The sequence below is a fragment of the Nipponia nippon genome, unplaced genomic scaffold (genome assembly GCF_047370975.1).
Source record: "Nipponia nippon isolate SJK-2023a ecotype South Korea unplaced genomic scaffold, ASM4737097v1 scaffold_10, whole genome shotgun sequence".
Lineage (NCBI taxonomy): Eukaryota > Metazoa > Chordata > Aves > Pelecaniformes > Threskiornithidae > Nipponia > Nipponia nippon.
The window spans coordinates 2469866-2497671 of NW_028262291.1; the positions used below are offsets into that span (position 1 = coordinate 2469866).

At 45.5% G+C, this 27806-nt stretch overlaps 2 protein-coding genes across 11 annotated transcripts in view; one reads left to right on the forward strand and one right to left on the reverse strand.

Moving 5' to 3' along the window:
• The window catches only part of RAB3IL1 (RAB3A interacting protein like 1), a 39109-nt gene extending 35936 nt beyond the window's left edge, over positions 1-3173 (forward strand). For all 10 annotated transcript variants that reach the window (XM_087742161.1, XM_087742131.1, XM_087742198.1 and 7 more), the window contains 3 exons: positions 357-802; positions 2322-2512; positions 2995-3173. The gene's annotated coding sequence lies outside the window, so the exon portion shown is untranslated. The remainder of the gene's footprint in view (positions 1-356; positions 803-2321; positions 2513-2994) is intronic.
• A 3726-nt stretch (positions 3174-6899) lies between these two features.
• On the reverse strand, positions 6900-27806 carry LOC104009393 (acyl-CoA 6-desaturase). Its single transcript, XM_009461375.2, has 12 exons — positions 27011-27806; positions 22147-22257; positions 20524-20721; positions 19955-20056; positions 18960-19085; positions 16585-16645; positions 16030-16106; positions 15739-15836; positions 13935-14031; positions 12304-12383; positions 11349-11474; positions 6900-9965 (listed from the first exon to the last, which is right to left on the reverse strand). The coding sequence occupies exons 1-12, from the start codon at positions 27215-27217 to the stop codon at positions 9914-9916; spliced, it is 1335 nt and encodes a 444-aa protein (XP_009459650.1). The 5' UTR covers positions 27218-27806; the 3' UTR covers positions 6900-9913.

Consider the following 27806-nt stretch of genomic DNA (forward strand, 5'->3'; position numbering starts at 1 on the left):
TTTTTGAAACTTAGGTACATTTACAAAATATTTCAATAGAGACCTTCAAAATTGCCCCTTTCTGCTTAGAGGCAGTTACAGAGGAAGGAAATGGCCTCTTAATCTCTATCCCCCGTTTTGCGTGCGATTCCTTTGCGCATCACAGAGCAGACCGATGCAACATCTCTTTGCTTTTCATTTATGGATTTTCAGTTATGCAGACAGAAATGTTCATAGAGTCATAGAATCGTTTGGGTTGGAAGGCACGTTTAAAGATTATCTAGTTCCTGACTTGCCCAAGGTGAGGGACAGAATCTCATGCTCCAACATTCAAGCCCAGACATTTTGTTATTAAGCAAATTGTTGATTTTTTGCAGGGATGTGAAAGGAGTCATGATGCTGGAATGCTGCAACGAACACTGCAGTTTTAAAGTCATCCTGATGATGCCTTGCCCTCTAGTGATGTTGGATTGCATTTCAGTTACATACCTTTACCAGATCAGATGTTTAATTTTAGCATTTTGTGAGCTTCAGCATGATTGGGAGAGAAGAACGAGCAAGGGATTGGAATTGGTATTGGCAGCAGCGCCTTCATTTATGGTCACACTTTATTTCCCACCCTCCTGGCTGATGGTGAAGAACAGGCTTTGCTGCTTAGGTCCGTTTGGGGTCATGAGTATGGCCTAAAGGTCTGTTGACTTGCAAAGGACAACAACTCGGAGTGATTTATCTGGAGATGCTTATAGGACCAGGCAGAAGGAGGAACTGGCTCCAGCTGAGAAACCAACAGCATCTTCTGCAGATTCAGAAACCAAATTTTCAGGTAAGCATGTTCTTCTGGTCTCAGCTGACACTTTTACCTCTCCATGAGCAGTGACTCCCAAAATCACTCACGGATCTCTTCACCAGAGGTGCTTTCCTGATCCAGGGTGTTGTTTGGCACAGAAGGGACCTGAACTGATTTCAGAAGCTGCTATATAGACTTCTGGTAGAAGGGCAGTGAAATGGCACAGCCAAGGGCTGACATGAAACCCATGAAGACTCCCAGGGAAGCAGGTCGATCTGGGCTGGACCCAAAGACTGTCAGGCATTCTTTGTAATTAGACTCATGCACGTGGGCTCTGGCTTTGTGCTGGTCACTACCAAAATAAGGGAAAAAAGTCACAGAAGAGAAAGTGCGGTGTGGTTGCTATGTTTTATATAAAATGGGTCGCTGCTTAATGAAACAAGGTGCAGATCTGAGCGCAAGCTAATCAAAGTCAACTAAATTAATCAGACAAGTAAACCGGCCGCACCCATTTCAACTAGGATGGGTGCAATCACAGGCAATTACTGTGATTAATCTTCTCGTTGTCATATACAAATTCAGCACCTGGCCAATAAGTTGCATAGTTGTCTAATTGTGCTAAGAACAATGCTTCAGGCGAGGGTGGTGCTTCTACGTGAGGATCCTTCTCATTGACCCCCTCATTTCCTGAGAGTCTTGGGTTTCTGCTGAGCTTCCCTTGGCTTCTTTGACTTGACCTGAGTAGCCTGCGCTTGAGATGCAAACAGTTGTTCGGAGTGGGTGGTAGAGCTCTGTTACAAAAACCTGGGGTATTTAAGAAAACTGTCATCATTCACACCAGTGGAGCTCCTTATATTTGCAACCAAGCAACCTCCACAGCCCCTTTTTATTTATAATACAGCTTGCTGACTTGGGTGGAGTCCCCAGGTATAGGTACAGCCTAAGAATAATGTCTTTGTCTCAGGATCAGCACTGTGTGTCGTCGTAGCAGGATATTGTCGTTCATGTTAGCATCTCGAGTACTGGGTACCCTTATCTTTTGGGAGCTCGTAATTAACCCCAGGCTAAAAAAAAACCAAACTGGCTAATTCTGGTCAAGAAATGCAACAGAAGTTATTGTGAAGTCCTGCAAGTATTTCTCCAACAAAACTGGGCTTCTCACCAGACATCTGGAACTGGATACACATGCTGTCTAATTCTGCAGCAGGCTGATGGACAGTTTGTCTCCCTGGGGTGCTAGGAATGGCATTTCGATACAAAACCATAATCCAGAACTTGTTCAGCGACTAGAGAAGGCTTTGAATCTAATGCCTGATTGACAGGGAGTCCATTCTCTCACTGAGTCTAGAAAAAACATTGAAGGTAAAAAGTGGGAACATCTTAATTTTACGGCTTGATTTTATATATCTGTCAACACGCAGCACTCATTACCATGAAAGTCAATGCATCATTGAATTCTCTTGTCTTCTCTTGCCTTCTCTTGCCTCCTCTTGCCTGTCTCGTCGGAATTCTGCAAAATATTCCTCGTGCATCTTGCTTGACCTTCCTGGCTAAGCTCCTGGCTTAGATGGTGACTCCCTCCAGCTGAATCGCTGGATTCCTGCGGTGGCTGGGGATCGTGGTGCTTCTAAAAACGCACACAGCAGAAAGTGACTTCAGACTGTTAAACAACTGACGTGTCTGGGGATCATGGAGGATCTTAACGTCTTCCTGAAGAAGAGGAATGACATCTTGATTCAGACCTTAGTATGCTCGAATGGTGGAATTTCTGGGATGCTGGAAGTGGTGTGCACCCTGCTATGCAAAGCAAAACCATGTCGTGTTAAATAGATCTGTCCCAGGACAGTGTTAGGGTTGCCACGGGGGAGTGATTCGCCTCCCAGCTTGCTTTTGAATTCTGGAATTCTGTATTATTCCCTTAATACTATTCATAAGATGGTTTTCAAACAAATGATGATCCTCTGTCTGGAAATGTGAATGAAATATTTGCCTTACAAGAGGCTAGCAACCTCACCTATATCCTATTCTGTAGAAACTGCAAAACAGCCAGGAGAGAGGGGCAGTATGTAGGACGCACTATGGAAATGTTTCTATATTATGTTTGATGATTTCAGATTTTCAAGCTGCCCAAGAAAATATGTGATAATATGATATAACCCCAGCACAAATGCTGAACTAAAAATTGAGTTTCTTCAGAGGCTGAACTTGTCCTTGCCTTTTCTGAACAGAATTTTAGAAACCCTGTTGCGAGGAAGGAGCTATGTGACATCGTACCTTCCTGCACTATCTGGGTGAAAACCGTATGTACGAGCACCACGAACACCTTTCTTATCACGTTGATGCCACATACTAGGTATGTTGTAAAACATACAGTTCCTCGAGACACCTGGAATTGGGCCATTGCAGAGTAAGTAAACCAGATATTTTTTTTAAAGCAATGTTGCTCATGGATTAAGGCTTCTTTATAGATCTTGCCAATCATAAATCTCTATTTTTTAGGCCATTAAGTAGCTTAAAATAGAGTTGGAACTGATGAGCTTGATGCCTTGTGTTAAGTTTTTGACATAAGAATATTAGGTGCATTTTATGTTGATTTCATGCCTTGGATTCCTTACCAGGCATGTGCTAATTCCAAGGGAGGAAGGGAATTGAAAAGTCTGAATTTCAACTAGTCCACGGAAAGTTTAGTCTGTCACAACTTACTGCCACCTAAAGTCAGATAAATTAAAAAAAAAAACAAAGCAGCCAATCCAGCCACTTGTACTACTGGGTTCACAGGGGCTTCCCAAGTTTCCCAAGTTCACAGGGGTTTCCCAAGTTCACAGGGGTTTCCCAAGTTCACAGCTGAGGGATGAGCTGGACTTTGGGTAAGCTGAGCCTAAGCTTATGGAAGATAAAACTTGAAAAACTGGCGAGCATTTCAACTAATGTCTGTGGATTCCCAGCAGAGGTACAAGCCCTGTGAAAGAGCAGGGAGTGTTTAGGTATGGCTGTGAGATGTGGCTGGAGCGTAGGCATCTTAATCCAGAATGTGAACTCAGGACTATCGGGTCCTTGTTCCCCTTCAAGCCATGTTGCGTTGGGATGCTCAGAGGTTCTGGGAAGAGTTGTACTCCCAGGGAAGAAAGCCAGGTGATATATCAATTTGTAACAGTTTATTTTTGTGTAAGAGCTCCCTGTGTTTGTATTAGGGGAATGTGTTCAATCTAGGATCAAATAGAAGTCCTAATAATGGGGCAAGGTAGGGTCATTTTCTGTTTTGAATTCTATGACTTCTCATAGAGTACTTTGTGCAGAATGAGTTTACCTATGAAGCAATTAATGTGTACTCTGGAAAACTGTAGTATTGGTTTAAGGTAACAGATAAGCATTGACTGGCCTTCCCTGACGACCGTTTTGTCGCCTAACCTAGGACAGCCTATGCGCTTCCTACTCGCAGCCTCTGTCCATTGTTGTGTGCTCCTCTATCTGGTGATACGGCTCAAAGGGTTTATTTGCAAGACCTGACAGTCTCATGGTTCTGTCAAAGCCTCTGGGCTGACCTAAAGCCCACTGATGGTGTGGACCTAAAGCCCACTGAAGCATTGGATCAAGCTGTCGGTTAGGAAAGCTGCTGCAAGCTGCTTACCCCACCTCTGGATAAGCCATGAATGGGCAGAAAATTGAGGTCTAGACAACTTGTAAGAAGCTTTTATGGAAGTTTTCACATCAGTTTTGTTGTCAGATGCCTCCCCAAATGGCCAGGCAAATCTTTTTACAGGAAGATCTCCTTTTCTTTGGTGTTTGTTCCCAAGATGAGGGTAAGCAGCACCATTGTTCCTGAGCTTTGTGAAGAATGATAAAGAAATCTGTCTATTATACTATAAAAATCAATGCTATAAAAGTAATTTCACTAATTTCACCCTGTGGAGTGGAAAAAGGACCTTTATGTAGAGGACCTGCAGCTCCTCTATAAAAAAAAACATAGTTAGGAAAAACAAGGGAAGCCATAATCAGCAAATCTGATCCCAAATCCTTTTCTAGAGTTTGCTTCCACAGCGTTCTTGTAGCTCTTGGTCTGGGATCTGACTGTGAACTGGTAAGAAAAGCAGTTGCAAGACTAAAGCTGAAATTCAGACTTGAATCACCCTTTATGCCAAATCCTACCCTGACCCTTTAAGAATCCTGAATTTGAACATATGTTCTTGACCTCAGTGCCAGACCTGGATGGTGACAGTCACGCCCTAGAAATGTCCCAGCTAGCTTAGTTGGCTTCCCCATGCTACCCGCTAGTGGGTTGGTATCGCAGAAGGTGCTCCGAGAGGAAGCAGGTCCTTCGAGCACTGCAGTGGCTCTGGATGTGACTGAAAAAAGCACATAAAGCATTTTATGGTCAACAAATAGTTATGATTTTATTGAGCGGTAGAATACACAAGAAATAAGTTGTTCTTTTTTGAGTTACTGAAGTATTTATTTTTAAGAATTTAATAATCAGGAGCTGTACGGAATGTGGTTTTAATGTTTTAACAACTCCTAGAGAACATTTGAAATGTTAGGGCTCTGTTAGGAAGGCTTTCTTAGGAAAGCATCTACTTAGAAGAGGCCATGACTAGGACATGGCAGCTTGTTACAGAAAGAAAAGGATGTCTTTGCCCTAACAAAGACCTAAAATCCAGCCAGTGTGATCAGCCCCTGTCACGAGGAGTGATGGTGCCTGGAGATACGTCCTGATGAAGCCTTGCTGGTGCTCTGAGCCTCCCAAGCCCTATTTCAGTAAGCAGTTGGGATCTTAGACTCCTCAAATCCATGCTTAAAGGAAAAATCTCAGTGTTTAAATCCCCTAATTCCCATTGTGCCTCTGCCTGGAAAGATGGGGCTAGTTTCATGTTAGTTCACAAAGCTGGCACAGACCCATGGCCTTTAGTGGAGTTAATTTTTGTTGCTGAAGGTCTAGGCTACAGCTTTAACCTGCTTTAGCTGGAGTGCAGGAGAAGCACGTGCTTTGCAGGGGACTGAAAGGCACTAGTGAAGGGCACCGTCTGTGTTACCCCTGTGCTGTCCCTGCTCTCAGAGCTGGAGGAGGGCGAGCTCAATGCAAGGTCCAGCTCACCATGAGCTGCCTAGTGATGTTGCCAGCCTCTGCCGTCTCCTTTGAGCCCTTTCTTGCACTGTGTCCCCAGCATAAGCTGTCATCCAGGCAGACACTAGCGATGAATGGCAGAATACAGGACGCCTGATTTCAAGTTGCTTTTTCTTCCTTCTCCATGGCCTTGGTGTTTTTTTCTCCCACTCTCTCATGCATCCCTCCCCAGCCGGTTCCCTTCCCACATTTCTCCCATCTCTGTACTTCTCCCAAAACACATCCCCGTCTCTCTCCCGCCCAGAGGCTTCTCTTGCCTTTGCTGCACTTGCTTCAGTTAATGCCTTTCTCTGCCAACTGTCTTTCATAGAATCATAGAATCGTTAAGGTTGGAAAAGACCCTTAAGATCATCAAGTCCAACCGTTAATCTTTGACCGTCCTGGTCCTCCAGCTCCTACGCCAGTCCCTGCTAACAAGTGACTGAAGAGAAGCAACGCCAGCCCTTTCCTGCCTATTGTTTTATTATCTGCCCTGAAACAAACTCTGTGTTTCCAACTCGTGGCCTCTCTCCGTTGCCAAGTGCTCATGTAGCCAATGATGTGGTTTAGCTGGGTTAAATAAACCCTGGCAGGCTCCCAGCATGTTTTACAGATTATTTTTTTGTGTGTGTTTGTGTCTCATTACAGTGCGACTGAATGACCTTTATCAAAAGAGAAAGCGTACAAGGTTTCACCTCATTATTTTCAGAGAAACTAGTTAGTTATGGTCCTCAGAAAGCTGGGCAAAACTGTACTTAAATTTCTGTGTTCGAACCATTTTGATGGCTAATTGTAACCTGCAAAGGGAAGCTCATCTGTGATCGATTGCTGCATTTTGCCCAGGTTGGAGACAAAGCCAAGCAAAGTCATGTGAACTTTAGATCCACCTAAGCTTGCAGTTTTACTGAAACTTCTGCAACATCTCCTGTAAACCTGGTCACACTTTGGTGCTACTTAAAATTATAACAAAGCAGATTGCTCCAGACTTCCAGGGCTCTTTGTCAGGAATCTGTTTGACCTGCTCCAGTTAAAGGATGGAGAATTTATATATCAAGGCACATATGAAACAGCTTGACTCCCAAGATAGAGGGCTGGGATTTTTTGGAGGGAGGGGAAGAAGCTATATAAGCCAGAGGGGCTTTGCCGGAAAAAGTAACCAGCATCTTACATTTGGACCAGACAAGCTTTTTGCACCTATAAGCTCAATGAATAAGAAAAATACATGGCTAGTTACAAAGGGCTGGTGACCTGTTCTTTGCAGGATAGACCTTTTTCTCTTGCAATAGCAAGGACGATGCATGACACTTGGAAATTGGTTCTGACTGTAACATTGCACAGTTTTTATTTCTGGATTTGAGCAACTGAACATTTTTCATGAAAAGGGAATTTTTCGAGAGTCTGAAAGAAGCAAGTAGCTGAGGAAGAGTTAATTCAAGACCTCTCCTGTCCCCCCTTTCTTCCTTTTGGTGTCTTGTGCTAAGGTCTTGGGGAAAAAAACCATCGCCCGTTTGCCTAAGAGCTGGTCTTTCCTTCTGCAGATCGTTGCAGCGTGGTTGCTCTCCTTGAACGTTTCGAGTTCTTTCAGCCATCATCAGTAGCAGCTGCTGTCTCCTGTTAGGCCAGGCTGTTGTGTTGGCAGCACTTTGGGTTTTTAGCAGGAAAACAGTTCTTCCAGTAGACGGGTCAGTGGCAAGAAGGAAGCCAAGCTGGTATATCAGGACTATTTACCTAGGCTGAGCTACCAGTTTTCTGCAGTTTCTGTAGGTGTTGAAAAGCAAAGAGTTTCCCAAGAAGAAAGGTAAGAGAGAGAAGAGGGGACTAAGAGCGCTAAGGAGGAAGAGGCATCTGTACTGAGAAAATATTTGCTCTGGAAAATAAGAACTGGAGGGGTAGAAAAATATGAACTGTCAGAAAAGCAAGCTGAATATTTAACAGATTGCACTGCTGATGCTACTGTGTGCTTGTGGTCACCCTTGCTGGAGCAGAGACAGTGAGATACATTCAAGGAGTCAGAAAGAGATGCAGATATTAAGGCAGTCTTAACAATGTTAGCCACAATTCCAGGCTAGCTCGTTACTACCTGTCTGGGAAATTACAGCATCCAGAAGGACGTTATTGTTTATGCTATTAGAAATCAACTATAAAATTTGCTCAAAGTCGATTCAAGCTTCAGACACCCTGGAGATGGTAGCATTTCATCCCAACTATTCACAGTGGTCACTCAGGTCTTGCTAGCTTAGGGGTGGGCAAGAACACCAAAATAAGCCCTCTACAAACCTTAAGCATTACTAGCTAGGTTAAGTTGCAGTCCTGCCTATGAATTTCTCGTCTGTAAGCAAAGAAATAATCTCATCTTATTCTCCAAAGAGGGGGGTGGGAATACATTATTTTTTTTTAAGCGGCTGGCCGCAGTCCTGGAGTTGTCTTTGTTCACAAAGAACCTTGCTGATGTTGTGCGACTCTGTTAGCATTCAAGGATTTGCTAGAGAGGATCCAGTTTCAGAGCTGAGCAAAGTAAAATAATCATTGCCTAATAACTAGAGTAGCCCTATTGGGTGTTCTGGGTCAGCAATGAGATACCTGTTGGAATTGGAGACTGCTTTCGAAACCGTGGCCCTCTATCATAAACTAAAGACTATGTCTCTTCTGTTGTATTACAACTGAATCTAAAGCCCTTGATTTATTTGGGATCAGGTTGCCTGTTGGAGAAGCACCTGGAAGCTGCTCAACCATATCTCCTGATAAGCCATTCATGGATTTTGGTAATTAGGTGTTAGGCAGAAAATAGAGTTTTAGCCAACTTGTAAGAGGGTTCTAGAGGTTTCTTATCACCAGCACAGCCTGGTCAATTCTGTTTTCAGCGGCCTCCCCGAAGGACCTGGGAGCCAGGTGAAATGGCCGGGCAGCTCCTCCTTTTGCAGGGACAACTCATTTTCTTCGCTGATCGTTCCCAAGAGAAGGGTAAATGGTGCCATTGCTCCTGGCCTCTGACAAGCAGAAGGAGGCTTGGTTTCTGCCAGGCACGTGCAGACAGGCAGAACCGCGTGTTTTTGCGGCACGCTGCCGAACTGCTCTGCTGAAAAGACCGTTCGTGCTTACACCGGAGCACTCGTGAGCAATCAGTAAGTTTTGCTTATGTGACTTATTTTGGTCTTTTGTGTAAGTTACTGACAACCATAATACTGTGCCAGACCTGTTGCTCATTAGAGAGAAAATAGACCCCCCTCCTAAAGGAGACATTTTGCTGTTTAAGCCCGAAGATCTTCCACAGACCCCTGGAAACAGGGGTTGGTCATAAAAATACAGCTATATTAACCCTGCTGAGAGGTGGTTAGACGTTAGTTGTGCAGGGTCAGTATCACAGCTTTTACTAAAGCGATGCTATGATTAGAGGAAGAAAGGAGGGAGAGAAAGGAGGGAGCCCGAGACAGCGGGGCTCTGGGCTGGGCTGAAAGCCCCATCACGGTACGGCAGCTGCCGGTCCCCGTGGGGTGCGATTCCTGCAGGCGGGCATCGCAGCCCACCTGAGCTCCCTGCTGTGATGGGACTGCGTTATTTTTTCCTTGATAACAAATTAAACTCGACTGAGCTCCTCTTTTACACAAACACGGGAAAGAGGAAAGAGGCATAAGCTGACTGGGGTGTCCTCAGGTTGTAAATATTCACTAAAGCCTAACAAGTCTTACGTGTCTGTGAATCAGGGGCTTGCGTGGTTTAGGTAGAACTAGAACGAATCTTGTGAAGAGAAGGTCAAGGTCAGATATTAATGCCCCTTTTTTAAACAGTCCTTCCCTCCACCCTCTCCCAACCTTCCGTTTTGTGCAATACTGGCATCGCTTTTCATCCTCTGAAGCACATTTTAGATCTGTCTGGATTAAACAGGTTGCCTGAGCCCGTACCAGTAGCAGTTCACAAAGAGGGGAAACTCCCCTCCAACCGTGCAGGTAGATAGAGACCGAAATCCGAGAGTAAAAGACACACGTGTGATTCCCCCCCGCGCACCCCCCCGTCCCTCCCTGTCACTCACACCTCCCCATTAAGAGTCATGTTCACTTATGGAGGTAAGCATCCAGCCATAGATCTCCAGATTTCTTTAGGGACCTGTGGAAAGAAAATGAAGAGAAGTTTGTTTGGCATGTGCATCTTCCCTCCGCTGTTTTGTTCCTACAAAAATGCCTGAATTTGAATATGAATCCTTAGGACACGGAATGTCTTTCCCCAGTATAGCAGATATAGCAAGAAGAGCTATGTATTTTGCTCTTTAGACCCCCAAAGTGACCAGTTTGAGACTCAGTGAGCAAGAACTTCACCTGATGCCCACTGTGTTCTCTGTAGTCCCTCTGGCCTTGAATAAACAGCAGAGCAGAATTGCCTGGGCTTGCCACGTTGTACCTCTGAGGGAGCTTCCCCACTTCTCCCCAGGAATTCTCCTGCAGAATTTCCCATCTGCATCAGCTCCGCAAATATTATGTGACAGACCTGAGCTGGTTTGGGCCCAAAAGTCCTCTGACAAACAGAATTCAGTCTGGAGGCTGGAAAAATAGCTTACTATGTTTTACGGGAGATGATCCTTCTATCGGGAGGGCAAGTAATCGCTGAGATGGTTTCTGAGAACTTGTGTAGGGACACGGGCTCTGCACGGTGGGATGCTGGGCCTCACCCTCCCTGGGTCTCAGTGTTGCGTGCATTTTCCTGTGCTAATTGGATATCCAAGAGGAAGTTTTGAACCAGTTTCCAGCCCTTCTGCATGTTGGGGCCAATCTGCTTTGCTTTGCATTTGCTTAGAATGGTTTGAGAGTGGAGATCCTTGGCCTGCAAAATACTTTCTCATGTTCCCTCTCATGAATTATTCCCCTTGGAGTAACTGAGACAGAAACGTTAACCCAGTGTCTGCCTGACAAGGACTATTAGGCTAGGCTTCAACTATGTCTATAGGGAATAGTCCTTTGCTGCTGGCAGGGCTCAAATGGGAAAGAGCACGGGCTGTAACCTGACTCATTCCCCTTTGATTCATCTCAGTTTGCAGCCTGAAGATATGCTGCCAGCTTCCGAAAGCAAGAATCGTCAGCTGGCAGAATAGCATTTAAAAAGATATTATAAAAAAAGTCCCTATTTGATCAGGTTAGTACCCATCTAAAGGCTAAGTACTCAGTGCTTCGATGGCAGTGCTCTGGTTGCAGAAGCTGCTCTGGGGGACAGTTGCTTCTTCCCCCATGATGTAGTGAAGCAGCTTCCCATCTGTCGTCACCTGGCGTTAGTCCACTAAATCAGCGGAGCTGTGTCATCTCTGCTGTGGGTCAACATTGCTGCAGGTGTTCCTTGGACTGCGATATGAAGATTGTTAACCTCGTGACACCAGATTACAACATATCAGCATGGTAATTCTGCAAGGTCTATAGTGTCCTGAATTCTCTGTACTAGAAAATATGGGATGTTCACATAACAATGAATTGCAAGCTGCAGATGATACTAGAAGGACCTTACCCAACGATGTCTACGAATGCTTTGCCAAGAGGCTTCTCTTCATATTGGACTCCATACTTGGCACATAATGACTTCACCAAAGGTTTCACCTTCCAGAAATTGTGCCGTGGCATTGTTGGAAACAGGCTTGAACAGAGAAAGAGAAAACAAACCTGAGCAAACTCTAGAGACTAACCCCAAGGGATGGGCATCTCTCTCTGCCTCCTCATTGGGGCTGATTATTGTCTTCTACTCAAGCTGTACAAGTAGACAAAAGAAAGAGAGGCACAGAGAGGTATCCATGCTTTACAGTCCTCTGTTTCAAGGAGGCTTGTGAAAACTGAACGCATTGATTTCCCACCTCTGGAAGCTCACGGAACAGAGAAGCAGGTAAGGAAGAACTTGGGATCACCTTGCCCTGTGCTTTCAATGGAGATTTCCTAAGCTGACTTCCAAACCAGTCAGCCTTACCCTAAATGCCGTCTCTTTTACATTTTGTGTTGTCACTGGCAACAGCCTGTCCAGATGGCCCTGGTTTTAATATCTTCCCTGAAACCTGGTACCCAGCAGTGTACACAGTCCCACAGAGCTGTCCCAGGCTGTAAAACACTGAAGTGCTTTTAGTCAGGGAGAGGAAATTTCTGAACTGGATACTCAAGTTCAAGTAGTTAGGTTAGGATATGAGTCCATAGCCGTTGTAACTGGTAGACTCGTACCACTGACTCCTAATTAAACCCCAAATTAAAATTGTGAGAGTGAGAGCTGAAGTATTTGGTAGCAAGAGAGAAAGATGCCAAGCCTGTAGCAGAAGCAGGCTGTGATCCCCAGTAGTCTGGGACTCTCTTTCTTTGGCATATGGTAGAGCTCCAAAGATCCTGCCCCATCCCACACACGTGCCTTTAGCAGACTTTCCCTCGCCTCAAGTCCCTCCTGTGCCAACCTGGTAATGGCCCAATGATTCTGTACCCATACTCACTGGTGCTCGATTTGAAAATTCAGGTGCCCGGTGAACCAGTCGTTGAAAAAGGACTGCTCGATATTGCAAGTGGCCGCCACCTGTGAAGGCAAGAAAGCCGCTGTGAAGATTGCTGAAGTCTCACCCTAAAATCAGAACGAAGCTTGTCTCGCCTGTGGCAGGGGCTGATAATGTGTCTTACTGCCCTACTGAGCTGTCAGAGCGCAGAAGACTGCCGTGCTGAGAGCGCTGGTGACAGCAAGGGGAGCTTTAACCCTCCTTTGGGGCTTACTGTCAACTGCTGTGCTGACCATGTCTCCACGGGTTTGACCGGTGGTAAAGGGGACAATATAAATAAGGAGGCAGTTTGTGGACATTTGGTGACGAGTCACATAGCAGTCCAAGTACAGACTCCTAAATCTCAGCCTTTCCCCTTGGAGATCAGATGGTTAATAACAGTACCAAGGTGGAAAATGGGGAAGGAAAAACGCATGGACACAGAAAGCCTGCTTCGCCCATCCCACCTAGTTATTGCCCGGTTTGCCTTAAGCGCAAGATCTGAATATTCTGGGAATATTTCTTAGCTACTCTTGCTATTAATGATTGTACAATTAGGTAGTCTGTCTTAAAATCCTCTTACACTCTGAACTGGCTAAGCTGTGACTTCTACATAGTAACCGTAGGAGATACACTCTCCTCGCCCCCCCAGGATGCATCCTAAAACCCCGTCAGTGTCTGAGGCTTATCTCCCTCTACACACATTTTCTCTCTCTCCCCCCATCTTTCTCCCTCTTGTAATCCCGCTCCCCAAATCCCTCACTCTCACAACCTCTTTCTGTCTACAAATTCCAGTTGCATAAAGTGCTTAAGGAAAGGCTTAAGGTGAACACCTGAACACTCCCATGACTTCAGTGAATCTACTCAGGTGCTTAATTTAAAACAAATGCTTAGGTGCTTTCCTGAATAGTGCTTTTAGCACTTTTATTTTTTTAGTGCTTTTAGCACAAGGGAGAGAAATTGACTGTCAGACTGTGAAAGCTCACCTTCAAGGCCCCATTAACAACTACAAATACTAATTATACTAATTAACACATGAGATGATTTCTTCTCTCAGCTCAGTAATACCAAATTCATATGCCCAGTGTCAAAGTTGCTCTCATTATTCTCTAGGTCTGAATAGGACTTGGAGCACTGTAAATAAGAGGTGTCCTTTCAGCAGGGTAGATTTGTCTGACCAGGCATTAAAAAGATGTAGAAAGCAGCTGGTTTTCATTTCAGTCCTTATTGCTGAAATAGAAGCTTTAGAAATATGTTGAGCTCTCTCTTCAGCTTTGATTTTCACCGGGGCTCTTCTATTCGCTCATATGTATATGCCAAAATACACCACACAGGAAAGCCAAGTCATGCTTCTTGAGCCTGATGCTCCCTCAAATCTGAAAGAACGAACTATAACCTTTTGATTGTCAAATTAATGACGGAAGGTTGGCCTCCTATGTCTTGACTCAGCACTACTGGCTCTGGGGAGAACATCTTTATGGGAGGCATCATGGACAGAGATCGTATACTGGTACCTGGGTAACCTGTCTGCTCTTTCAGCAAATTTCTAATCCGTTTTGGGGTGAGTCAGGAGTATTATTTCCCCTCCCGGTTACCTGAGAGCTAAGCCAGTCTCTGTGCTTCTCACAATCAATTTCCATTGGAATGTGATTCATCTGGGTGACCCACACAAACCAGTGACTCTCCAGAAACCTTCAAAACCAAACAGGCAAAAAGCATGACAATTTATATTGCAGACCAGGATATGAGGTAAATAGCGTGGGGTTTACGGGGAGCAGCAGGAGATACAACGTGCAAAGAGAGTGTTTCTCCGAGGTATGGAAGTAAACACATCCCTTTCTGTGGAAACCAGAGAGAATCACTTCTGTGATGAATTTCTCTTCCCCTCTTTATACCTCTGGGCCCAAGACAATTATGATTAAATAAAAGGAGGGCATCCTACTGGGCTATCCCTCTTCCTCAGAAGTGGATTGATCTCTCATGCTACTTTTGCCTTTTGGTAAATAAAGATGATCCAACTCCCTGAAAAAAAAAACAAGCCCCGATTTAGAAATTCTCAGAACTGTTTTCATCTTTCCCATTGCTTGCTGAACATATATACATTAATTGCAAAATCCACCTGCCCATTGGTGTTAGCTTTCTGGGTGTCAAGCTTAGCACACTGGAGCTCCCGGCGTCCCTTTGCTCTCTCAGTACCTTTACCATAAGTCTCAACTCTGCACTGGGCTGGGTATTGCTTTGGAGCGGCTTTTCTATTGCTTATGGTATGTAACCGCATTTTTAGCACCTGTACAACAGTCTACAGAAATGCACTTTCTTCTCTTTATTTACCCAAAGTAGTTTCTCTATGCTGAGACTTAGAGGTATGTTGACAAGGTAGTTGTCCAGAAGCATCCTTGTTCTAGTCCTTAGGCTTGTTTTCTGAAAGAGCAGATGATCTGAATTTGCAATTTTGCCTTTCTTCTTGCACTTTTAGCTTAATCAAAATACAAAAGTTTTGGAAACAATAGGTTGGTTGTTGTAAGTTTTTCAGCTAGATTTCAGACTGAAAAGGTTGGCTAGGCACTTACACAAATGTATGTCTTTTGAATCTCCTGTTTTCCTTAGGTCCAAAGTGTTTTGAAACTATGAAAACTTAAGTCATGAAGGTTTTTGTACATCTGTTGCCATTTCTTTTTATTCAAAAAATGAAATTGTTTTAGAAAATGTTTTTCACTGTGATGAAATATTTTCCTAAAACTAATGCTGACTGTGGGACTAAATGCTGCCCTTTGGTATTAGCCAGAAGAGTTGCAGCTATTGCGTGCAGGATAGAAATTCCTGATAGAAAGCATGAATTCAGTGCTGCCATGTGGAATACTGCGACCATTCAGTGTGTAAGCATCCCCAGCTCTGCCCTGCCCGATTCCTTTTGGCAGCTCACGCTTGTAGTTCATGTTTTTAGGTTTCTCACGGAACTCTCCATGCATCAATCAAACAGCAGTTGGCTGATTAATACTGTTTCTGTACTAAGAACAGCAAATCATGAAGCCTGGTAATGATAAGGGGCCAGAAGAGGAGACAAAATCAAGAGGCACAAGAAGCACTTCTCCATGGACTGAAGGAGGTGGGTTTGGAGGGGTCAGACTGGAGGGTAGGGGTAGGAACACTTTGATTTGTGGTGTGAAATGGCTTTCTGAGGTCCAGACCTCTGTGTAGAAGGAATGACGTGTGCGTGTAGTGTACAGGCCATTCATCCTCCACACTGGGAGAAGAGGTAAGCGAAGCAGTGGGAATACCCAAGACAACACACAGTGAGATCAATGACTGCAGAGAATCTAAACAGGGAAGGCCTATGGGGCACATCAGAGCTGAGACTTCGTTCGTCTGGCACTGGAAGGAGGGGAGATTATCTCCTACCTGACAAAGGTGAGGAGAGACAGGGATCCCAGAAGGCCATAGAATGGGATGTATGTGATGAAGTAGCGCATGTAGTAGCTGATGGCCCAGGCTAGGTCCTAGGGGAAAAGAGAAGACATTAGGCATCACTTTGCCTAGCTCGTATAACGTGTCCTTGCTGGGGATGTTAGGGACGCTGGGTAATTAATACAGCAAAGTGCAATCCCTGCCCACTGGCCTCCCTCCCTACTCAAGTGTGATTTCTTATGAGTCAGCCGGACCCCATAAAGATGGAGGGAACGTTTCACTCACCGCCCAGAACCTGCGCCTGATCATGGTTGAGATGATTTGGATTTGGAAATACACAGGGATGAGCAGAGGCGGGAAGACTGCAAAGCAAAGGGAAATGTTTTGGCCATCAGAGGGGTGGAAAGGCATCTGACATGAGAGTGAGCCAGTGATTTAGGACTGGTTCTAGGGAAAGCCTGCCTAGCACTGGTGAGAGAGGTGAGGGGCTGGTGATGGGGGGTGGTTGACTTTCTGTGAAGAAAGAAGGCTCTGCTTCGCACCCATTCTCTTGACTTATCAAAGAGCATTCACTGGCAACATGCATTTTTTCCCATGGAGCCTCTCACACAGAGGTTATTTCCCAGTCTCAGTTGTTTGCCTTGCTTAACGCCACACTGGCAATGTTCAAGATGCTTGGATATCATTGAGAATATATTGAACTGATTTTGGGACCTGCACAGGGGATGGTGGTCCTGAGGAAGGGAAAGATGAGTTGAGACTTAAGGAGTTGCTCTGCTAGGGGCTGGAAAGGTCAACTGGCATTCAGGGAAAAAGGCAGAGTGCAGGGCAGATACTCACTGAGGAAGAAGTACTCGTGCTGGTGGTTGTAAGGCAGGTACTTCAGCTTCTTCTTGCCATACTGCAGGGCACAGAGGAGAAAGCTCAGGCTTGGATTATGACACTCACATGTAAGAGAAGATTCTCTGCAATACTTCTTTGTTTACTGACTGGGGAGTTTTGACAAAATTCCCATACCAGTAAAGGTAAAAACTGTTTTGATATGGTTAAATATCTTGCCTTTGTATTTGTGCTAGATGTAAATTCCTTTTTTAAGTTTTCTGGCTTGATATTCAGATAAGTTCTATTTACTTGAGAGCCTGAGGGCATTTTAAGGCATTTCTCCACCTTCTGCCATGCCTGTGGCTGTGCTAAGAGCTGCTATCATCTCCATCATTACCAATACAAACATAGGCATAAAATCTGACCTTTGGTAAGTCACTACACAGGATATCAGTAGAAGACAATGATCCTTGGGTAGTCTTCCATGCAAGATGTCCCAGCTATTGATCCTTTTTGACTTCTGCAGCCATCAGCCCCCATGAACTCCTGCCATTAGCCAGGTCTTGTGAAAGCTTACTTTACCAACAGCGGGAAAACTAGCGTGGTCAGCTGTTACAACGGCAAGTCACACAGACGTGCTTAAATCTATAATGGCGTGTCACTGGTTTGACAGGTAAGTGATAGAAATAGAGTGCTGTCGTTGAGAGCTATTCTGCACTGATTCCTGTGTTACTACGGTCCATCTACAAAGAGCAGATGCAGAGAAGTTTCTCCAAACACAGGTTCGGACCTTGGGTTGTTGCATTTTTGCAGGTGCCCATTTCTTTTCATTGAAAAGAGGGAGCCAAGAGTACCCGGTCTCCTAACCTCATCTCCTTAGTGAAATATCTAGAGCTATACAGAAGTGTCTTTTTTGAGCTCCAGGAGTGTCCACACAAGGAGCTAATGCATAGAGAATCTGGATTGCTGTGAACTTGCATTTTTGCTTCCAGCATAGCAACTTCCCAATGAAGGTAAGACTTGTAGCACCAATAAATCAGCCACATCATTGACTCTGGTCTGAGTTCTGAAAGGCCGTGTGCTTAGCATCATCTGGAAAAGGATTATATACAAGTGTGAAAGAGTATTGGGACAGACTGATGCTGGCCTAACATTTCAGGTGTTTTGTAGGAGGGAGATCCAGTTTTCCTTGTGGTCATAAATGTTTACATTCTTAGTTTTTCCTTTAAGTGGCAGAACCGCGGTCTGCTTTTAAACCCAGTTATCAAGCACAAGATTGTCCAATGGGTTGCACCCACACATTTAAGAGTGTGATACTGATTTACGGCTTCTAGATAATGGCTTTTTTATACCCCAGGAGAAGGCTTTCATTTTAATCACATATAAGAGCCCTTCTGCCTCTTGAAAATTCTGTGTGTGCAAGACATTCTCTATACATGTCCATATATCAGCATGTACGGCCCCTACATGTGTCTGGAGTTACTTTCTCAGTAGTATAAAAGCTGGCTGAGAAACCATTAACTTTTTAATGTTGTATTTCTCGGTGTTGTACTTGCTGCAGATGTTTCTTTGTTTGTTTTCTTTGGTTTGTTTTTAAAACTAGAAATCCTTGTTCCATTATAAACAAGACCAGGGAGAGTACAAGGTTTGTGTCCTTAGTGTAGGTTTTTATACAATAGACAGTAAATATTTTGGCTCTAGAAGGACAGATTGGATTAAAATACCTTAAGGTAGACTGTTATTTCATGTGCAGCATAACAGTACATAGTTAATGTAAGAAAGTATTGCTTATGCAAGCAATATCCCCTCAACTGCATGGGAAAGGCTCCAGTGGAGAGGACCTTGAACAGGTTGGCTGGAGCACGGCTGGACTGACTAATACTGGAAGATATTTTCTGTGCAAATGGAAGATCAGTTTTGAAATGCTCTTGATGAAGTACTGAGGAACACCATAGTTTCCCCTCACGTTGATATTTCAAGCCAGCAGGATAAAGTTTTCTTTAATGACTTTCTACTTTCTTTCCGGTCTTGTCTTGATTGCTTTGCTTTTCCCAAGCTACCCCATAACACTTTTTTCTGTGGTCAATATAGGAAATGGATAGGGAATACAATCAATCTTGTTCTTCAGCCCAAGGTTTGGGAGGGTGTGAGGGCCAAACTCCTATCAGACAACACAGACAGATGAAATCCCTGGATGAATCATTTACTTTTTTAGCATTCCTGGAAGTACCAACCCTCATGAGTCCCTTCCAACCTGAGATATTCTATAATTCTATGAAGTCTTGACTGTGTAAGTCATGTCTACCAATGCTAGTCAACTCCTGGTTTTGCACAAGCATTCTCTGAAGCCCTTTAGAACAATGGTTTTCCACATTTTACCCACTTTGCCTTACCTCAACAGGCTGTGTATCTCCGAGGACGAAAATATGCAGCATGTTCACATCTGGGTCCTTCTTGAAAATGTTGGGCTTGGCATGGTGTTGGAAGTGACGATGGTTCCACCAGTTTGCAGAGGCACCCTCGACAAATACAAGAATAAGGAGTTAATCCATGGAAAAGTACAGTTCCTCCAACAGTAGGATTACCCATTCATTTCTATAAACTAGAACAGATTACGGCCAAACTCTTATTTGCTTATTTGCTTTTGAAATAGCAATAAGCAGTAAGTGGCTAAGCTGGTTTCAGAGGGGTGGTTTGCCCTCGCTAAGGATCGTCCGTATTGAAAGAACAGGGAGTAAACATACTTTGAGTGAGTTGCGTGTTACCATGTCTTCCCACATGTGAAGCTGTTATTAGTAGCTGGATGGTAGGCTATTTCCCCTTGCTGCCTTACTGATTATTATACTGGTTTCCCTCTATTGCCTGTGTGTGTAAGGAACCGGGCAAGACAAAGTGGGTTTGGGAGAAGGGGCAAAGCTATGTCCCACCCCCTATAAGTTCCTACTGCAGGTGGATGCCCAAATGCACTGCCTTGGACCTTGCACTGGACCTTGCCCAGGACAGAAGTTCTGATGGCATCTTGAATGGATGGAAGGTAACAGGGTGGGACATTTGAAAAACACTGCACCTTAGTGTGAAGGAGGTGGAGGGCATGGCAAAAATATGATGTTAAAATAGGGTTTTATGCAATTTAATAAGCTTTGTCCTCAGCTGCTATAAATCGGTACAGTTGCACTGAAGCCAGTGGAACTACAGCTTGTGTTCTTTAACAGCTGTGGTTATGGTCTCTTATCTCTTCTGCACAACAGCTCCATGTGCAATGGTCACTAACTTCTCCTCTGTGCATCTGCTCACTGTGGAAAGGCTTAGAGCTGCGGATTCCTACTTTGACACAGTCAAAGTGACTGCAGCTGTTTCTGCAGCGCCCTGGGTCCATAATGTCCTTTACCTTCAGGTGTCCAATGACAAACTTGTGGACGATGTGGTTCCAGGAAGACTTCTTAAAGACAGAGAGGTGTCCAAAATCATGTTGCAGCCACCCTGCCTGGACCTGGGATGAGGGGAAATAAAGTAGTTTTAGAAAGCTGTTTGAAATCAAAGTTAAGCACAAAATGAAATGGAGATAGAAGGCAAGTTGTGAGTGCGAGGAAGAGGGGGAATTAATTGAAGTGAGAAGGTGAAGATCTCTGTTTTCATTCTGGAGGGGAACATAGAATCATAGAATCATTCCGGTTGGAAAAGATCCTTAAGATCATTGAGTCCAACCGTAAACCTAACACTACCAACTCCACCGACATGTGGAAGGAAAGGCCAAAGGGGTGATAAAAATGTGTGAGCCACAATCAGCAGTGGGTAGGGGTGGCCAGAAGGCACCACAGTGGCAGGTATGTTGTGAATATTTTTCACTGGTATGACTGTTTTGCGCTGGTAATTAATCTAATACGAAAAGTTCAGCGCACACTGGCCTTCTCCTGAGTGATTTGCGTAGCCAGTGTGCTCTGTGCCACTACTTCTCACCTGGGAAGTTGTAAGGATGCAGGCGAGGACGAAAGTTGTGATCCAGCCAGTACCAAAGTATGAAAGCATTAACCAAGCCAAAACTTCCATTGCAATAATATGGCCCAAGTAAAGAGAGAAGAACAAAGGATTCGCTCTGAACAAGTTCATGTCCTCTGCTGTCTTCCTCAAGGTTCGGAAATCCTCCACCAGCTGGGACTGCAAGATAGACATGCAAGACACAGTATGCAGCTTGTAAGTAAGTCTGAACGTGTCTGAGGAGGGAAGGCCAAGTTCCATACTAAGGACCCTGGCTGTTTCTTGCATTGGTTGGCTACTGCAGAGGTAAGGAAGGACCTACCTCCATATTCACACTGTATTCTAGCTTTTCATAGCACTTTCGTATGAATAAACATCCTGGCTGGTCTGAGCCCATGTCCTGACCTTTTGCACCTTGAGCTAGGAGAGTAATTCAAGCCTGCTGCTGTGAATCAGCGGCACTACCTGGCTCTGTTGAGAGTTACATCAGCTGATGACTCTCATCTGAATGAGCTTTACAAGTATTAAAGAGGCAGCTGGAGAAAGAGATAATTCAGTCCTATGCATAATTCCAGAGCTCTGATGCTGAGCACCCAATAGCAGAGCACCCGTGGTCTATTTAATATGCGGGTCAGCTACCGTGCAATCATTCATGAAGAGCATTCTTGGGTTAATGCGGGTTAGCGTCGTCACTCCTATTGTGAGTGATACAGATATATCAGAATCATGGCCAGTCAAAAACAACGGGACAGGATTGAGTTTCGTGGCAAGAGCTAGTCATGCCACGCACTGTACCTGAATAATGAATGAACGGACTGTCTGGGAGGGACACAGAGCTGCCCTGAGGATGCAGAGCAGGTGGAAAAGGTACTTGGTGGGTTGCTGCTCCTTAAGCACAGCCACTGAAATGAGGTATCTGATTCACCTCACTCATAGGTGCCTATTGCTCGTGCCATGCGTGGCACATATACAGCTGCTCTCCAGAGCTTTGCTGGTACTGGGCTCAGCAGGATAAACCAGTTTGAGTCTCAAAGGGGTATTTCCCTGGGAGTTAATCTGTCAAAGGGAGCTGCAGAGCAAACAGTGAAAGAGAGTCAAGTCTTATTGAGGTGGTGAGCAACTTGTCTGCAAGTGTTTTCAGCCTTCTTTGCCCACTCCTCTCCTTCCCCCGTATCAGGCTAGCGATAACATGTGTTTTAGAGCTTGGTCACCAGAGAAGGAATAGCAGAAGGGACACCAGTCACAAGGGCTGGTGCACATTTCCCAGTCCACGTGTCTCAGTTCCCATTTCCCTTCAGGGTGGGATCAGTCCAGCCTGGGCACCTGGAATGGGCTGCTAGAAATCAGCTGTCGGTGGCTCTATGGGAAAGGAAAGGCCAGTCTGCATGTGTCGCCTCCCTCCCACATGCATTTTAATCTATACTGGGATGCACACATTGCTACATGCAGATGTTCAGTCGCTGAGCACTTTTTTCCCTCTCTGGAGCTGCCTGTAAGTGAAGAGACCTTTATAATCTGCCTGCCTCTGACCTGGAGGACATGCCGAGAGGAAAAAAATGGTGGAACATACCCATCATAAACCCCAGCTCAGAAACAAATACTCACGTTTTTATCTCGGTCCTGGCTAGGTTCCCCTGGAGAAAGCTCTCCAATAAGTAATGGCTTGAGAAACTTTTGCACCAAGGTGGGATTGATGTGGAAGGCCTGGAATGCATCCTGGAGTGGAAATATGAGTAACTGTGAGGGATTCAGGAGTAAGCTGTTGCTTTCTACTCATTGTGTCATTCCCATCCATCTCCAGCACTGTCCTCTGCAGTCGTCCCCCCATGTTACTGTGAAAGAGGGGTGCCAGACTGACGTCCATCTCTGTCACCGCTGCTCAGTGCAGTACTTCTGCCAGAGGCCGATGAATTTACTTATCTAGTAGGAAGTGAATGGGGAGATCTGGGCTGCTATCTAGACATATGGTGAAAGGCACCTCAAGAAATTTTTTCTAAGCAACTAAATACCTAAATCCTGTTAATTCCCTTAGAAGGCAGGCAGAGAGGAATTTGTGCAAATCCCCACTAGGATATAAATACCCTTTGAAAGTCTGCTGCCTGGAGGCAATTCAAGACGGGGGTGACTGAGTGGGGTGACTGAACCTGGACATGACTGCAGATACAAAAAATAGTACTGGATCTCTTGGCCAGACCTGTAGATCCCAGCACTAACACAGCTGAGTCAAAAGTGGTGACTCTTCATTTTGGAGACTGCCTTTCTCTTTGTGTTCTGGAAGATGAGTAACTGAATGCTACCTTAACTCTTCTTTATTCTAGAACCATATTCTAGATATACAGGCAATTCTATCTCCATGTAAGTCCAAGTAGAATGCCTTAGAAAGGAACCAAACCAAAAACTTGATTGTATACCAGAACTTTAAGCAATTGCTTTAAAGTGCTTGCTATTGAACTTTGCAGTGGCTAGGGCCCCATTCAAAAAAGCACTTACACCAAAAAGCAACTTTATTCATTACTCTGAAATATGCTAAAGAGTTTAACAATCTTGAAGAGCTGCTAGTTATCAATACCTATGATAAGACTTCTTGTTATTTCTACTGTGCTGTGGTATACGGCTGCTTGTCCCTATAAGAGGCCCATTAATCTTTTGTGAGACTGCTTGCCTGTTTTCTGTTCGGTACCTGCCTTGAACGTTGGGGACATTTTACTGAAGTCTCTCAAACGTGATAATAGACACAAACAGCTTGTTAACTTTCAGCAGCAGAACCTAACTGGGGGATGAAACTTGTGAAACAAATCCTATCCCATATACTCCTGGGGCTGGGAAAGCAGGAAACCCAGCTGGAATAATATTTTTCTTACACATTTTCAAGACTTCTAATATGGAAAGAAAATTCCTTGTTTGTAGAGTCTTTTTGAACCTGGCATTCTTGAGTTTGCCTGGCTCTTCTTTTTCTGTATTCCTTCCCCTTTTCACATGTTTTTGTCTAGCTATGTCCTACAGATACCTGGTGGGAGCATATATTTGATGCATCTGCTGCTAGTAGTGAGATCTTGCACAGCCCTCCTTTCACATGGCATGGCTTGAATTTTAACCCCAAAGATAGTGGTAGGGACAGTAAGTTGATGAAGGTCAGAAACTCTTACTCTGTCCTTGCCCTTTTCTTACTGCACAGAACTGGAGTTAACTCCAGAAAAATCACCTAGGAGAGCTGTAAAGATGTAATTACATGAAGGGCTAAGACTGGTACAGAAAAAACAGTCAAAACCAGAAGTCAGGAGTACCATGCTTTAGCCTTTCCACCTTTGTCCCATTGCCTAACAATAGTAGGGACCAACTAAAATCTCACTTCTGGCTCTAAACAGAAAGGGCAGGCTGGAAAGTACTCACCAGGTCCAGCTGACCCTTCTGGGAGTTGACCTCCATCAAAAGTCTAGCTCTGGTGTTCAAAAATACCAGCCAAAAACCTTGGTCCCAAAGTCCACCAAAATCAATAGAGACTTTCACCTGATTCCAAGACTTTGGATTGAGCTTCGAAATAATATTCTGAGCATAGAAGTTTGCTGTGGGAGGCATAGAAGGAGGGAGAGTGAAAGCTGACCTGAGCCATTTAACTTGAAGTTAAAGAAATGATATATGAGAAGTTAGAGATGTAGCATTGGTAGGGGGGTGGAGGGGAGAGATGAGCTAGCTACAGGTGGAGGAGAGAAATAAAACTCTGTGGAATAATTTAAAGACTACAAAAACTGTAAAATGCCAGAGGCTATGGGGGTAGAAGTAAGGAGGGGGAAAAAAGTAATTTCAATGGGGGAGGCAAACCAAAATGCCAGAAATGAAACTGAGGTGCGCTTCTTGTGTAAAGCACCAGAATTTCCTAGTTACTCTCAGCTCAGCTCTCATGCCAGTACGAAAGTGCCCAAACTTTCCTCTTTTGTAACCAATTTCAGGGACAGAGTGATCCCTGTTACCACAAGGGGAAGACTTGCTTTTTTATTAGCTATATCTCATGCATCTCCTTTACTAATAGGTCCCAAATGGAAGATACTACCTGAATTTTGGAATTGTCCTCAGATCTGGACTAGAGGAGATAAAAAGCAAAAGGCAAAAGATAGTCTCTGGGAAGTGCCATGGGATATTTACACCTGACCTCCCAACTTCGTGGTCTCCTGGCCAAATAAGCTGAAGTGTCTCATGGGAAGTGGGCAAGTGGGAATTATTCCAGCTGCTTTTGGTGAAAAAAAGCTTCGTATTAGAGGTACGAACTGTACCTGAGCATTTGAAGGACTTAGTGCAATCAGTACAAGGACGTTCTTTCACACCCTTGAACATCTCTGAAACAGGTTGCAAGGTGCCCTTGCATACTCTTGCCTTCATTTTCTGAAGGCAACTGTGCATGATGTGATACCAGAACACGTTGTCCCAGACCAGTCTGCTGTCTCAGCATGTTAAAGTATGACCTAAAATGAAGAAATGCTCAGCGTTGTTAGCACCCATAGTGGAAGTCCGTGCATAAGCTAGCCTGGGCACTCCTAACCTGACCGGCATGAGCTGAGCGTGCTGAACATGACAGCTGTCATGGAAGCTTCTCGGTTAGCTGCCTTGCGAGCATCCTGAGATGAAGTAGCTCACACGTCACCTAGCAGGGGATCTTTAGAGCGGCCCAGCATAGATGTGGAATTCAGGGAGGCTGTCGGTGGGCAGCTGGTGGTAGATGGATAAACATGATCCTCTGGAGGACTGGTCCAAGACAAACGGACAAGATGCTGAGGTTCCTTTAGTGCATGTTTGCTGGACTGGAGGTCCTAACTGCATGTGGTGCTAAGGAGAATCTGAGGAAGATGGAAGCCATATAAGAACTAGGAATGTACGCCTGTTAAACTGAATTTTTATCATTGCTTTTTCCTCCTCCTAAACTCTTCCAGTTGTGCTATCTTGCAACACGGAATGCAACTTGCTAGTTAAGCCTTGACAGGGTCAAGGCCAAGGCTTTCTCACCCTGAATGGGAGAGAGATTGCTTGGCAGTAAACTGTTCTTCACCACAGGGAAGCTAGAAACCAGACGCCAATTCTGGTTTAGGCTCAGAGCGGTGATGAACAATTTCAGAGCGTTCTTAAGACCGTGCCTTCACGGATGCTATGGACCCTGGGGAGGTGGGAGGGGGACCAGCAGGAGCAGAATCACAAACCTGTGTTTCAGCCTCCCCTGCAAAGATTCGAGACAACTGCAATAGCAGATGCTTTTTGGTTTCTACTGGAGATACTGGAGTTAAATTTTTGGGGACAGGAGTCAAACTCCTCCGGTTTCAGCAGGCCTGTGCTTAAGCAGCTGAAAGTAAAACCTGGCCCATCTTTTTGATGGAGAAAGCTATTCATTCAGAGGATTTCTTGGAAGGGGACAGGAACACCAAAACGCATCTCAGTGCTTCAAGGAAAAGAATGGAAAATAACCACAGACCACAGGCAAATGGAGACTGAGGGAAAGGAAAGGGTTAGTAATTCTTGCCAATTAATTCTGCCACACAGAGAGCCTCCTTCTCGCTAAGGTGTTAAGAGCTGTGGGAGAGGAACAGTTAATGTTACAGCTTGGTCTCTCCTGCCGCTTACCATGCACATATTCGGAAAAGCTCTGAGGCAGTTTAAATTTTATTAACTATGGGCTAATGCCCTGGGGAGAGAACAGGCTCTGGGGATGCGCTTGTGAAGAAGGTGGCTTTGAGGGAAACTGCAGACAACAACCTCTGAGGCAATTTGTTCCTTTTTCAAGGTTTTTTTTGCTTGTTTTTGTTTGGGTTTTTTTTTGTCATTTTATTTTTTTTTCAAATTGCTGAAACCTGAGCGGTAGCTGAAACCAGCTATGAAGTGCAGGAGCCGCTGTAGCAGCAGCAAATGGTTTTCTTCCCCCCCCCTTTTCTGTAGAAACCTGTAACTAAATTCTCTAGAGAATTCTCTCCAGGGGAAAAAGCTAAAAAGCTCCTTGTTTTAAAGCCTCCAGCTCACCCTCCTCACAGAAGCAACTTTGAAGCACAGAGCAGCCTCTCGTTAACCCTTTCTTGTGCTTGGCTGCTGCGCCTCTGCATGTCAGAAGCTGCACACTGGAGAGGGGAAGATTTGGGACACTTGGCTCATGAATCCAGAGCTCCGGGCACAGCACAAACAAGAGACAAAGACAAAACAGCAGGACTTAAGCAGAGCCCAGCAACCTCTACCAACCCATCTTCCAGATGCTGCGAATTGCCACGGCGCAACGGAGCGGCATCAATTTGGGCCAAGCTTTTCGCTCCTAAAAAGCGGCGAAAGAGATGAGCTGGGCGTAGAGCAGGTGGTAGAGAGATGGGGAGAGGGAGGCCAGACAGCGGGCTGCACACAAGCTGGCTGACTTGGCAGTAACCACCAGAAGACAACGAGCTGTCGGGGGTTGCTGGTGGGAGCGGGGAGGCAGCTGCGTGGGTGTCTGTGCGTGGGTCCTTACCGTGGCATCTTCGCCGGCGCAGTGGCTGATCACTCGGTGACCCCCCGGGTGCCTGTTTGCCCACTTGGTGACATTATAAACCTTTCGCTCTATCACCAGCCACTTGTCCGTCCTCAGGTTGTGCTTCTGGATCTCCTCCCAGGTGTAGAAGCGGCTCTGCCCCTCCGGCTCCCCCGACTCCCCTCCTTGCTCACCCCCTTTCCCCATGGGGCCACTCGCTTCTTTGTCTTCTCGCCAAAAAGGCGGGGGGGGGGGGGGGGGGGAAACCTGTCCCTGCCCTTCTTAGGGATGTGCCGGAGGGGAAGAGCTTTTCTTGCCTGATTTAACTCAGCTGATCCCCTGCTCTCTCCCGATCCCTTCGCTCATGTCCTCCCTTCTCTTTGTCTCTCCCTGCCCGGCCCTTGCAATCTCCCCGCTCCCTCCCTTGCTCGGAAGTGCCCCCTAGGCTGGTTTTCCCCGTACTGATGCACTTTCTCCTCGCACACAGCCCTGTTTTGTGGGAAGCTCGGCCCCTTCCACCCCCCAGCCCTCCCCATCCTCCTCCTCGCCCCGCCCCAGCATCCTCCTCCCCCCCGAGCATCCTCCTCCATTCAGTACCGGTGAGGTTTCCACAGGGATCAGCAGAGCTCCTGCACCAATCCCGGCCCTCCCGCCGCCGAGCTGGTCCCTGCCATTGGCCCTGAGCGATCTTTCGAAGCCCGAAGCCGGCTGCCGGCCAGGCCGGCCCCGGCCCCGGCCCCGGGGGGGCCCCGCCGCCGCTGCCCCTGGCCGCAGGGGCGCTGGGACGGGAGCTGCG

Bases quoted from the DNA above. Each gene is read 5' to 3' on its own strand.
- LOC104009393 (XM_009461375.2), bottom strand. From the start codon at position 27,217: ATGGGGAAAGGGGGTGAGCAAGGAGGGGAGTCGGGGGAGCCGGAGGGG. The intron at 22,258-27,010 runs GTAAGGACCCAC...TTTCCACTCCAG, and splicing joins GCGCCGGCGAAGATGCCACG to GATGCATTCCAGGCCTTCCA. The intron at 20,722-22,146 runs GTGAGTATTTGT...TCTATCTTGCAG, and splicing joins GCCAGGACCGAGATAAAAAC to TCCCAGCTGGTGGAGGATTT.